This window comes from Eucalyptus grandis, chromosome 7 (assembly GCF_016545825.1).
Source record: "Eucalyptus grandis isolate ANBG69807.140 chromosome 7, ASM1654582v1, whole genome shotgun sequence".
Lineage (NCBI taxonomy): Eukaryota > Viridiplantae > Streptophyta > Magnoliopsida > Myrtales > Myrtaceae > Eucalyptus > Eucalyptus grandis.
In genome coordinates, this window is record NC_052618.1 from 52905837 (window position 1) to 52918063 (window position 12227).

General features: G+C 42.0%; 2 protein-coding genes and 2 non-coding genes across 5 annotated transcripts; 3 read left to right on the top strand and 1 right to left on the bottom strand.

The window, feature by feature from the left end:
• The first annotated feature begins 388 nt into the window (after positions 1 to 388).
• On the top strand, positions 389 to 3826 carry LOC104454251 (ACT domain-containing protein ACR10). The gene is made up of 6 exons (XM_010069049.3): positions 389 to 894; positions 1309 to 1530; positions 2097 to 2202; positions 2655 to 2991; positions 3114 to 3398; positions 3500 to 3826. Exons 1-6 carry the CDS (start codon positions 741 to 743, stop codon positions 3641 to 3643), a joined length of 1248 nt encoding a protein of 415 aa, XP_010067351.1. The 5' UTR covers positions 389 to 740; the 3' UTR covers positions 3644 to 3826.
• A 1860-nt stretch (positions 3827 to 5686) lies between these two features.
• TRNAV-UAC lies at positions 5687 to 5759 on the top strand. Its single transcript has one exon. It is a non-coding gene; the product is annotated as a tRNA-Val (tRNA).
• A 403-nt stretch (positions 5760 to 6162) lies between these two features.
• Positions 6163 to 6253, bottom strand: TRNAY-GUA. Its single transcript is given in 2 exon segments — positions 6163 to 6198; positions 6217 to 6253. It is a non-coding gene; the product is annotated as a tRNA-Tyr (tRNA).
• A 1153-nt stretch (positions 6254 to 7406) lies between these two features.
• LOC104454250 lies at positions 7407 to 11894 on the top strand. 2 transcript variants are annotated; one of them, XM_010069045.3, is made up of 5 exons: positions 7407 to 7544; positions 8607 to 8867; positions 10137 to 10224; positions 11137 to 11203; positions 11499 to 11894. In XM_010069045.3, exons 2-5 carry the CDS (start codon positions 8744 to 8746, stop codon positions 11550 to 11552), a joined length of 333 nt encoding a protein of 110 aa, XP_010067347.2. In that variant the 5' UTR covers positions 7407 to 7544; positions 8607 to 8743; the 3' UTR covers positions 11553 to 11894. The 2 variants fall into 2 exon arrangements, with proteins under 2 accessions (XP_010067347.2, XP_010067349.2); XM_010069047.3 differs by having other exon boundaries at positions 7421 to 7544; positions 8594 to 8867.
• The last annotated feature ends 333 nt before the right edge of the window (positions 11895 to 12227 follow it).

Genomic DNA, 12227 nt, shown 5'->3' on the forward strand with positions numbered 1-12227 from the left:
AAAAAATTATTTTATTAATTTATTCAAAGTTATCGACATTAGCATCAGGGCCGCCTAGGGGTTATTATTAGGCCCGATATCTTTATCAATGCCCTCATTTTCGTATGGAACGATAATAACATTTTAATGTCGATGATTTTAAAGAAATCAAATGAGGATTTTTAAATAGAGGGTCAACAGCAGCCAATTCAGGACTAAAGTAATAGTTCGTGATTTAAAAAAAAAAAAAAAAACTGAATAGAAAGTGTACTTAGAATTTGAGATATTTTAAGGAATCGAGCCTATGGTGGGAAGATTTTTTTGGCCCTCTATCTTGGCCGGCTCTCTTTTTCTGGTCGAACTCTATCTTCCCGTTAAGCTGTCTATTTAAAGCAGCCGTCTTGCCCTACAACTGGTGTTGTTGATTAACTCCTTCGACGAACCGCGATTTAATCGTTTCTTTCTCCCCAGCAAAACAGGCCAAAAAAGGCACGAGATACTCAGATTTTCCCGAGAATCCAACGACAGAAAACCGAGGAACCGCCGGGAAAACATGAGAAGAACAGGAAAGTGAGAGAGAGAAAAGCAGAGGTGGAGGCAGCTCGATCTATGCCCGCTTCCTCCCCCCCCGGGTGGAATCTCCCAGTCTTTCGGCTGATTCAGACCCGCATCGGATCAGTGAAAAAGCCGGCTTTTTGAGCTGCGAAGAAAAAGAGAGAGAGAAAAAAGTTTTACAGCGCAGAGCGTGGGGCGCCGTCGACATGGGGATACTGCAGGAGGACGCGGTGGTGATTAGCCCGGCGGGTAACGGGAGCGACTCGACCGTGGTCACCGTGAACTGTCCCGACAAGACCGGGCTGGGCTGCGATCTGTGCCGGATCATATTGCAGTTCAACTTGAGCATTTGCAGGGGAGGTGAGTGAGTGAGCTAGCGAGCTCGTGAGCTTTGGTTTTTGCGGAGGTCGAGGTTCTTTCGGGATGACGGGTGGTTTCGATCTTTCTGCGAGTTGTTTCTTGATGGGTTTGTCGTGTTCTCGATCTTTGGTTGCGCCTTTCTAAAGTTAGCTTATACTGAGGTGGAATGGTTCATTTAGAACTAGATAAATGGCGGGATTACTGTTTATTTTGCATATATTAACGCCCTCAAGATTGGAATCTTATGACTGAACCGATGAGCTGCCGTGAGATTCATATGTTTTGTCGGCTTTTTTTCGAGCTTATTCGTTTTGGGATCCTGGGTTTTCTGGGTTCATTTTGGTAGTTTATGTTGCTTCATTTTTCTGGAGAATCCATCGAAAGATGAGACTTTGCTCTGTTTCTGTATTACAGATTTGACCACCGACGGGAAATGGTGTTATATATTGTTTTGGCTGGTGGGGAGACCGACGACTCGGTGGAATTTGTTGAAGAAGAGACTGCTGGATGCGTGCCCTTCGTACTTCTTGACGACGGAGATCGAGTACTACAGGCCCGTGATCAAGCAACCGAGGCCGCCTGATGTGTTCCTGTTGAAGTTCTGGTGTTCATATGATCGCAAAGGCTTATTACACGGTAGTGCTTCTTTTGCCGAAATTTTTCTTCTTTCTTAGCTAATTACACGGAATAAAACTCGGATTGATTTTGGGTTGGTAGTACACGGCGTCCGCATTTAAGTAGGGGTGTCGTGGCTCTTTTATCGAGCAAAATCAAGCATCGTTTATGATTCCATTGTAGAAATCGTTATTGTGATCCCTTATACGTTGATCTGACTCCTTGTCTTGTTCAAACAAAGGAAGTGCGTCCTGTAAATTGAAATATAGCTAAACAATGATCTAATGAAGTGAAGCTATGAGATGTCCCTTATCAGGGTATGAGGGAAGAACTTCTGTGCTTGCTTTTGTTTTAGATGGGAAGACGAAATCACCTCAAACATCTTACCCACCTACTGTTCAATCTACATAACAGAAAATATAAACAACCTATTTTTCAGAAAATATATTGGTATTTACTGCTAACATCCATCATGATCTACTGTCTGTTTCTCTTACCTGCAGAGAGTCTAAAGGTCTATCGCTTAAAGAAGTTTCAAGTAGAGAACTTTGTTTTATACTAATCAGTGTCTTTTGTTTCACCGGCAGATGTGACAGAGGTTCTATGTGAACTGGAACTGACGATAAAGAGAGTAAAAGTATCCACGACTCCAGATGGGAGAGTAATGGACCTCTTTTTTGTCACAGACCCCAGGTTTGTCATCACCAGTTGTTCCCCCTTTCATTTGCTCAGTTAATGTGTTTAGCCAATGCGGTTCTATTGTTATCCTTGAGTGCCTCGATCATTTGGAGAAAAATGTAGAAGTTAAATTCTTTCCAACGGTGTTTCATAGCAATAGCATCAATTTGAAATGCCTCTTGTCGTGCATCACCTATCTGACTCTTTGGGTTCAAATTCATAATCAAAAGCATCAAACTGTTATGTGCGACGTGAAGCCTAGACTTATAGGTGGTTATGTTTAATCTTGCTCATGTATGAACTGAAGTGAAGTCTGTTAGGCTTGTCACCTGTATGTCGACTGCCTTCTTATATTATAAAAGAAGTATAAACCTTCAATTAAAGATTTATCTAGCGGCAAGAGCAGGAGTGCTCTCTAGGAAATAAAAGGCAGCATTTCCAGTGTCTTATTCTCATACCTGAATCAGAGAGCTACTTCATACAAAGATGAGACAGGAGGAGACGATCAACCGTTTGAGATCTGTACTAGGGGATACGATGGTGAGTTGTGAGATCGAACTAGCTGGACAAGAAGTCACTGCATGCTCACAGGGTTCTCCATTTCTTCCTTCTGCAATTACTGAGGAAACTTCCAGTTTAGAGCTGCTAGATGGGAATCAGAGCAGTTCTCATTTCTCTAACCCTGTATTTGTTTCGATGGACAACACTCTGAGTCCCGCACACACGATCGTCCAGATCGAATGTCAGGACCACAAAGGCCTCATTTATGATATCATGAGGACGTTGAAAGATTTGAATATCCAGGTGAATAGTATAGTTTTTAAAGGCTTTTCTGTTGATCAAGCTATTTCCCACTTTCTAGACACAACAAACCTGCAACAAAGGCAAGCGCTTTTATTCTTATGGAATTTCTCCCGTCTTCTCAGATCTCTTATGGAAGGTTCTGGGCGAACTCTAGAGGGAACTGCGAGGTAGAGTTTTTTACAATGCATGCAGATGGAAGCAAGATTGTTGACCTCACCGAGCAGAACGACTTGAGTGCTTGTTTGAAAAGGGAGCTGCGAAGCCCCCTCAAAGTGGCTGTGGGTAGCCGAGGCCCAGAGACCGAGCTGCTGGTTGCAAACCCAGTTGAATTATCTGGAAGGGGTCGCCCTCTCGTGTTTTACGATATTACCTTTGCTCTGGAGAGTCTTAATGCCCCGATATTTTCGGTAAATATTCTGATTACTTTGTGATCCTGCATGAATATCAAATATTCGCACTTAATAGTCTTGACTACTTTACAAATCTCTTTTGATCCTTATCATCGCAGGTGGAGATAGGACGGCACATGATATGCAACCGGGAGTGGGAGGTTTATAGAATCTTACTAGATGAAAGGGATAGTTCGTGTGTGCCTAGGAAGAAGATTGAAGAAGGCGTTAGAAATCGATTGATGGGTTGGGATAGGGGGTAAAAGTATGGGACCGGTTGAGTCTTCCATCATTGTACAGCTATGTGTACTTCTTTGGCATCTTTCCTTGTCTAGGCTCTCCCACTGGAATGAGTGTAAATAGTGTAAAGCATGATGTGAAATGGTAAGCTGTCAATTTACCCTCTCTAGCTTTTATTGTTGGGAAAGAGATTGCGACATCAGCAACATCTCGGTCTCACATAATTTCTTTCAACTTCTCTTTTTTGCCCTCTCAAATGCAGAATCATAGCATGAATGCAACAGCACCAAATTTTTGCCTGGTTTAGTAGCAGTTAGAGTTGTTTATCAGTTGATTAAGATAGTGACATGCCCTTCAAAGCAGAAGCCATGTACTCTGAAGTTGTGGTGCAGAGCGTGACTAGTAAAAAGTACTCCCAGAATTTGGCCAACAAATTGCAAGGACTATCTGTATGAGTGCGTAATTTCGGACTTTTGAGTTATCGAAAGGCTGAACTTTCGAAATTGGTTTCGTACAGTGGAGATAAATGGGTGCATCATTTCCATTACCTCAATGTCTGAGAGGGCAAGGTTTCAAACGTTCTATTTAAGATTGCCTGTGTCAGCACGGGCACGCACATGGCCGTCCAAGTGGTAAGGAAGTCGCTCATTGTGACAGCATCTACGATTTTGTTGGACAGCTACTTGGGGCACAGAAGGATTTTGCTGCTTCGCAGACCGTTGCGGAAGATGCAACCGATTGAGGGATTTTAACATGGACACACTCGGAAGGAATTTTGTTATTCTCCTAGGAATGTCACCACTTGACAAACCTTGACTGTATGAACAAACTGCACCGCCTCTCTCTCTCTCTCTCTCTCTCTCTCTCGGAGGCACGTGCACCTGTGCTGACACGGGCAATCTTTTATTAGAACGTTTGAAACCTTGCCCTCTCAGACATTGGGGTAATGGAAATGATGTACCCCTTCATCTCCACTCTAGGAAACCAATTTCAAAAGTTCAGCAACTTCCTCACCAGTTGGACAACCATTGCTAGTGGATGTGCGGAAGAGGTACTAAATTCTACACAGGATCGTCCTTCTTCCTGCCAAGAGATCAGTTGCCTGACGAGTTCTCATCCACCACGGACAAGGGATGGTTCGTGGAAGGAAGGTATGTCACGAGGAGATTTGCGTTCGATCCAAAGGTGATAGACATCCTCAATGATAGAGTCAGAAGTGAATGCGTGCCAAACCTGACGGCTGCCCCTAGGGTGACATCTGAGTCACCCAAACTGTGTTGATAGACTCATTCGACATGAGATTTAGAATGGAGGAGCGCTCGTCCAGGAACACAATTGGCAATCTTTTGTGGTCTGCAACTTCGGGTTTCGACTCTGCAAAGACAGAGATAGGCCTACCTGACTTGGTGACCATGACAAGAGAATCCATTCGGAAAATAAACGGCGATTACTTGAATGCTTTAAATGGAGATCAGGAGTGTTCGATGTTTTATAATGGCACAAAGCGTATGCTTGAAAACTTCTCCCTGGAAAGCCCCGATTCATTTGGATTCAGCAGGTGGTGCAATCTGGGCTACAGAGAGACGGATTTCGGGTGTGGAAAGCCTGTATGGGTCGGAGTCAGGGGAGCAGAAGTATTGCCATTCAGGAACCTTGTCGATTTCCTGTAAACTCGACACGGTCTTGGAATCTAGGTGTGGATGACCCTGGATGAGCACATACTTTCAGCACCGGAAAGAGATGAGGAGCTCCTTGCATTCCCATGAACGCAAGCGTCCCGAGTGTGCAGCCGGGTGAGCTCCCGATGTTTTTGTTTTCAAAGTGTTTCCTTTTCGCAGAAAAGTATAGTGACCATGAGCACTCCACTCCACTCCACTCTGGTAACATGTGAATGGAATGAACAGTGAAGAGGGAGCCTTCTGAGTTCCAACGTTCTTGCATCAAAGTACGAGTTGTGCATGAAGAAGACACGGCAATGGGGGTCGCGAAATAATCCACACTGCCGGTATCACTCCTAGCTTTATTATTTAATATATACTAAATTGAGAAGAAGCAAACCAACCCCCGTTGCTGTGGTGTAGTGGTTATCACGTTAGTCTTACACACTAAAGGTCTCCAGTTCGATCCTGGGCAGCAACATTTTTATCTCCTATTTCCTTCTTTTCTTTTCCCTTGTTCGCAAGCCCATTCCGAGCTTTTCTTTACATCCTTGAACAAAAACAAAGCCTAGAAAAAAGGGGTCGAATTGAGAGAAAACAAATTACCCATAAATCTACTTTACAAGCTGTTTGGACAAAATCATAATGAGAATTTTTCTGTCTACTTTTTATTTTCACTAATCATCCTCTTTTTTTTTTTTTTTTTTTGTTAAATATAACCTTCAAATGAAGAATGAGAATATGACCTTACAATTTACCTTAAAACAATGTGCCATTATCGGGTAATTTGAAGTTGCTATAGAAAAAGGACTTGAATTAGTGTACCACAAAGGTGGAATTAAACTAAAGGGTGAGGGAAAAAAAGAAAAAGAAGGAGAAAAAATTCCGACCTGCCGGATTCGAACCAGCGACCTAAGGATTACCATGAGTGATACCCACTACAGTCCTCCGCTCTGCCAACTGAGCTAAGGTCGGCTTGTTGATCGATAATCGCAAAAATATTTATATAAATAATTACGAATAATTTGTCACGTGCTCCTCATTTATGGTGGTCTGAACCGTCTGATCATTCTATGCGTCTCCCCTCTCGAGACCGAAGGGTTGTCACTTTGACTTTTCTAACCTTCCCTCTACTCTTCCAAGCTTTCCTACCAAAATTTTATGATGTCCGACGCCTAACGCTCCTAATTGCCTTTGAACGGAAGATGGCCCTCGGAAAAATGTCTCCCCAGCCTATCTGTAGAGCTCTCTTCCCTTGTCGGGTTTTAAAATTTCCATGGGGCACGAAAACGACATCACTAGGTGTTAAATTGATCAATATTAAGTCTGATCTTTTTTTCTTTTTCCATTTTTTGGGTAGGTGAAAGGGCAAATGTGAGACCAATATTCATAATCATTCCTAGACTCTACTTTGGAAGGTCCGTCATTTTAGGAAATGTTTGATTTGAGCGGTAACGTTTTGCTTTTCTCGTGGAAAAGTGGTGTGCCATGCCATCAACACAAGAGGTACTTGACTTGTGCGACCTCTACTTGAGTTTTGAATTTACGATCTCTTGAAAGGGGAAAAGAAAAAGACAAGAGAGTTCAAACATTATCTTTTTTTATACCGACTGTTTCGTCGGTATTGTGCGTTTCAAATTGCCCGTTTCAAATCAAGACAAAAACATGTATGAATGAAGAATTGTGAAAAAATCCAATTGGAAAAGGACACAAACGATAGATATTATACGAGGAAGCTTCATTTTATAAGTAACGTAAGATTGATTAATCAAATTCAAAGAGCTTCCCACTTAGCATTTTACCTCTGGCCCTTTGGCTGCGGATGGCATGGCATCACGGCATATGTCAGAACTTGCAAAAGGCGTTTTTCCTTCTTTCGGTAAAAGCGCCACCAACCGCCGCACCCCTACATCCTTGCCTCAATTAGGTAGAGGGCGTTTCGGTCATTTCGCCATCAAGCGGAGGGGCCTTATCCGCGGATAAGTCCACGGTGGATCCACGTCAGCAAGAGAAAGACGGGGAGAAGAGAAGCGGAAATGCGGGCCCCACTTTCGAAAACGACACCCCACTTCTCTCGTTATTACCGAAAGCCCCCTATAAATATTACCCCCACTTCCGTCCCTTCTTTCTTTCGTTCTCTCTCTCTCTCTTCTCTCTTCTCTCTTCTCTCTCTCCGTCGGTTCGCGTCTCTCGCTCCGTCCTCTCCCTCCGGAAAATCTCCAGAGGGGCGCGCGCATTGGTGGTGGGGTCCGGGGAGGAGGAAAGGGTAAGTCTTGGGTTTCCTTTTTTCCGTCGTTTCATTCTGGTTCTTGCTCGCTTCCCTCGTTTCCGTCCGTCGAATTTGTCGGCTGGAGTCCGTGTTGGTTCGCGGACGTGGTAATGCCTCGATGGTTTTGGGGATTACGAGGAGGGACGGATTGCGTGTGTGCGAAGATGGTCGGTTCTTTCGCATGCAGGTTCTTGAGTGTTATGGGGAATCAAGAATCGATCTTTTTCTTTTTTCGCGTTTACAATGGGCACGTGTTTCACATTCTGGTGGGTAGATGATGTCTTGATTAGGAAGAATGTGGGGACACGGTTGAGGTGGGACGTATTGGCTAGCTAGCGAACGAAGTAAGAGAGGGACTCGGAAAAATCTTCTTTTGGAGCGTTGCGATGGAGGGTTGGGAATGGTGTTCTTGATCTTGGAAGGAAGTGGATCGTTATCGGGTAGCAAAGATGATTTGCCGAGGTTAGCAATGTCATCGATGTATGTGCCATTTAAACGGCGAGGCAGAATAGGAGAGAATTCTAGTTGCTTGAATACGATGAGAAGGGAGGAGCGGCATTTGTTCTGCTGGGATTGAATTTTAAGGGGTGAGAGCATTTGTGGACCAGAATCCCTCGCCAGCGAGCTAAAGCTGCTTTAATATTGACTTTCATGATGCTGCAGTAGGATAATTGGGAACTCTCCCTCAAACATTGTAAGCAAGTTCTTGCCATGATTGGTAATTGTAACATTAGTTTTCTCCACTTTTTTTTGGTAAGTCTATTGAATGTGGAAAACTTGGGAAGCAGTTGTTGATCGTATATTGTCTTCTTGTGCTATAAGACGCAAATTCATTTGGTATCTGTAATAAGCCAAAAAGGCTACTTGCCACGAGAACGTGTTACAATAGAATGTTAATGCTCCTCAGATTATCACTTGAGTTTTAGAGAATCTCTCAGCTTTCAGTGCAGACTTGAATTTATTTTATAGATTGCATTGGATGCACGATTTATTGAACATGCTTGCTTGTTGTTTTTGGCTTTTGTGTAATTAATGACATGAAGTAGTTACTTTATGCAGAGCAAGGTAAATGGAAATCTAGTTGCATTTCAAGTGGTGTCATCCATTGACAGAGCTGTGGATCTTACAAGGGAAAATTAATCCTTCACACTCCCTGTCTCCATAGAAAGGGATGGTGGTTCTATTTCCCCAATCTTATGGAATTCACTACTGGGAACTCCCATTCCAGTGAAAAGCAGCCTGTGGAGTCTTGCAAGTCTTTGGAAGAAGGAAAAAAGGCTGTAGGAAAAGATGTGGACACCTCTTTGTTTGTCAATCATGGTATAGTGCTCTGCCTAGATGGTTAAGGTTACCTTGAGTCATTGGCGTGAATTTAATATAAGGTACTGTCTGTTGTGGTCTCACTAAGAGAAAAACAGTTTCTCAGCTTTGCTACATGACATAACCACATAACGTAGGTTTGGCAGTTCGAGTTTGGAATGAAACAAGTAGAGCCTTTAGTCCTGACTATCAAATCACATTAATTAGGATCAAACATATTGCAGAATCTCAATATGAGACGCTTTATCTTCTCTTATCTAGGAATGAATTTCATCAACCTCTGGCCTTTCCATACTTCATGTAGTAGTAGTAATTGTCGGAAGCTAATTATTTTATTGGTTTTAGATCATTTATATGTCATATGTCTCTGTTTTTCTTTATGAAGAATCTTGTTGATGGTAAGTGGTGCGAAGAAGCTGGCAGAAAAACTTGTTAGAACTTTAGAATGTCTCTTTAAGGAGTAATCAATGATCTATCTAAACTGTCATTTTTCTGGGATTTACGTAGACTGCCTAACATACCCAATGGTAATTACTCGAGGTAGTCGAACCATTCTTAATTCTAGCCAGTGGGGAAGAGTGGAAAGAGGTGGGAGCTTCTGTGGTCTGCCACATGTGAAAGTGGAAGATGCTAATTTTCACAAACATGTTTAGAAGCCATCCCCACTTAATAACTCGAAGTGGCCCTGTAATTACTCGGTTTCGCCGGTTGAGTTACAAATAACCTAAAAGGATGCTGCCATGGAATTCAATCAATATTCTTTGTAGAATGTCTGTGATGGAACTTCTTTTACCCTTTTTTTTCATTCTTTAAGATGATCTTATTAATGATAGATAGATGCAACTGACATCTGCAAATGGAAATTTTTTCTTTCTTTTGAAGGAAAAGGTCAAAGCATATCAAGTATAATCTTCTGCATTAAAGAGGATTATGCGTAACGTTTTGAACATTTGGGCCTCCACAAGAATATACATGTTATCAATTGAACTGAATCACAGACTAGTGCATCATTAACTTCATGCTGTTTATTTCCGATCCATATTGGCTGCTCATACGCTGGCATACCTGTGTATGGCTCTTTGTGCTTATACCGAAGCCTCATACTATATTATTCTGCAGAAGTAGATCTTAGCTAAAACAAGAAGGAAAATTTTTATCGTGTGAATCTTATCAAGGTGTTAAGATTTCACCAGTCATCTTTTGGCTGGTCATGTGGGGTTGGTATTAATGTGGTCTTTAAGTAAAATATATCATGTATATTTATTGCAGCGGCAGTAGCTTGGCATGAGAATAGAAGGAAGTGGGTTGGAGATCAGACTCAAAGATCAACAAGAATGGTCAAGGATGAAATTATAAGGTACTGAAATTTCAGTGGTGTTACAACCTCTCGCAAATAACTTCTCTAGGTTGGAGTTGCACAGTGATTTCAGAGTGTCCTTACTTTATTAACCATTAGGGTGGTACTAAATGGTCTGTAGAGCTTTTGTACATGGGTTGGAAGTGGTGTTGCCTGTTTGTGGTAGGAGGAGCGCCCTTCTTTTTTATTTTTTATTTAAAAAAAAAAAAAAAAAAAACCACCAGTGAGTTCTGCATATGCATGCGGCTTTGATACCGCCTTTAATGATACAGATCAAATAGATGATTTAGTATTTTGATCTTTCATACGGATCGGGATTTGAAGTAAATGCAGAAATATATGTGTGACTGACCTACTTAATATATATATATGAGCTAGTCCTGCAATATGTTAGATGCCTATGTGCCATGTTGGATAAGATAAATGAATACTCCAATGCTCCAGCTGTATCGGTAGAAGAAGTTAGAAAGCATTCTTACGTTTGAATTCTCAAGCTTGAAAGAAAAAAGAGCTGCTAATGACTCATTGCAAAGGGATGTTCCAGCAGTACTAGAAAAACTTCTCTGCACCATGCTTTTGAAATTGCTGGTTGTCATCTAATTTGATAAATGCTAAACCCGTCCCAATTGGTATCTCTTCTTTTACAATGTCTTTTTACTCAATATTGAGAAGGTGGTAGTATCTAGCCTTGCCACTGTGAACTTCTAACAGCGTGAAGGACGTCGTAGTACCAATTAGACAACTTGGATGCTTAAGTGTAATCTCTTATAGGGATTATGTTTCTTGTTCTCTTTATAGCCTTTGAATATCATTCTTCGTTTGTGTTGTGCCTCTGTCAATTTTCACACCTGCTCTTCTATAGACCAGGGTGATTGCAAAAACTAACTGTAAACTGTTACTGTTGTAATTCAGCTGGTCCACAACTTACGAGGAACTTTTATCAACTAATGAACCATTTTCTGAGCCCATTCCTCTTCCGGTGAGACTAATTCGCTACCTTTTCTTCTTTAGATAAGTAGAACATGCTACAGCTAGGGTTCTATGGAAACTTACTTGATGTACGCATGCTCGCAGTTGACTTGTTACTCAAGAAATAAATTAGCGTATACTTATAAAGAAGCTAGATGTAAGATATGCTTCATTTCTCATGTCTCGTGCATTGCATTGGGAGATTGCAAATAATGAACTTGCTTGAAGAAAATCTTGAAGAAATCGTGCTCTGGATTCAGTAAATTACTAAATGCTAACGCAGTGGGATGTTGATTATCTTGCAGGAGATGGTTGATTTTTTGGTTGATATCTGGCATAGCGAAGGCCTCTATGATTAGACCGTGGATCTTTCTTGTCATTCTGTAACGTGATGGAGTCGATCGAGATAGGAAACACTCGAATTAATGGAATATTACCAAAGGTCAAGGAACTCAGAGTGATTTGTCCATTTAGTTATCAGATCAAGCCATGGATTTCCTTAGACGACCATTCATTCTCACGGTTCTTTCCCGACATTAGTCTGAGATACTAAACATTTATAGTTTAGTGCTCCATTCTAACCATTATTCCTCAAATACTGGGGACTCACTAAATGACAGCTTTGTTGGATTGAACTACTGGTTGTAATCACCTAAATTTGTATGTTGGAAATGAATAATAATCTATGTTCCTCTTATCAATGGGTGGCCTGACGGTAGAAGCATTCCTATGGATTTGTTTCGAAGCTATGCCAGCATGCCGGAATGCTTGTCCCTCCATTCGTCTCGAATGTTCGTGCCATTTGCAGGTCAGTGGGTCCTCCTGATTTCGTTAGAGGACCTTATCTTGATTCAGGAAAAGGGACGACCGCCCGCGAAGCCTCCTTGAAACCGACCTCTTGCGGGAGTTTGAGGAAGATGCACAAGAAACAACCGCCGGATGAAACTGAGGCCATTGCAGAGGAAGCCTTAATGACCAGAATTGACATCATGTGATTCGTGCGTTAACGAATTGACAAAGTAGCTTCGCCATCC

Coding starts and splice junctions, on each gene's coding strand:
- LOC104454251 (XM_010069049.3), top strand. CDS start 741: ATGGGGATACTGCAGGAGGACGCGGTGGTGATTAGCCCGGCGGGTAAC. Junction 895..1,308: donor CTTGAGCATTTGCAGGGGAG/GTGAGTGAGTGA, acceptor TCTGTATTACAG/ATTTGACCACCGACGGGAAA. Junction 2,203..2,654: donor TTTTTTGTCACAGACCCCAG/GTTTGTCATCAC, acceptor TACCTGAATCAG/AGAGCTACTTCATACAAAGA.
- LOC104454250 (XM_010069045.3), top strand. CDS start 8,744: ATGGAATTCACTACTGGGAACTCCCATTCCAGTGAAAAGCAGCCTGTG. Junction 10,225..11,136: donor GTCAAGGATGAAATTATAAG/GTACTGAAATTT, acceptor GTTGTAATTCAG/CTGGTCCACAACTTACGAGG. Junction 11,204..11,498: donor CTGAGCCCATTCCTCTTCCG/GTGAGACTAATT, acceptor ATTATCTTGCAG/GAGATGGTTGATTTTTTGGT.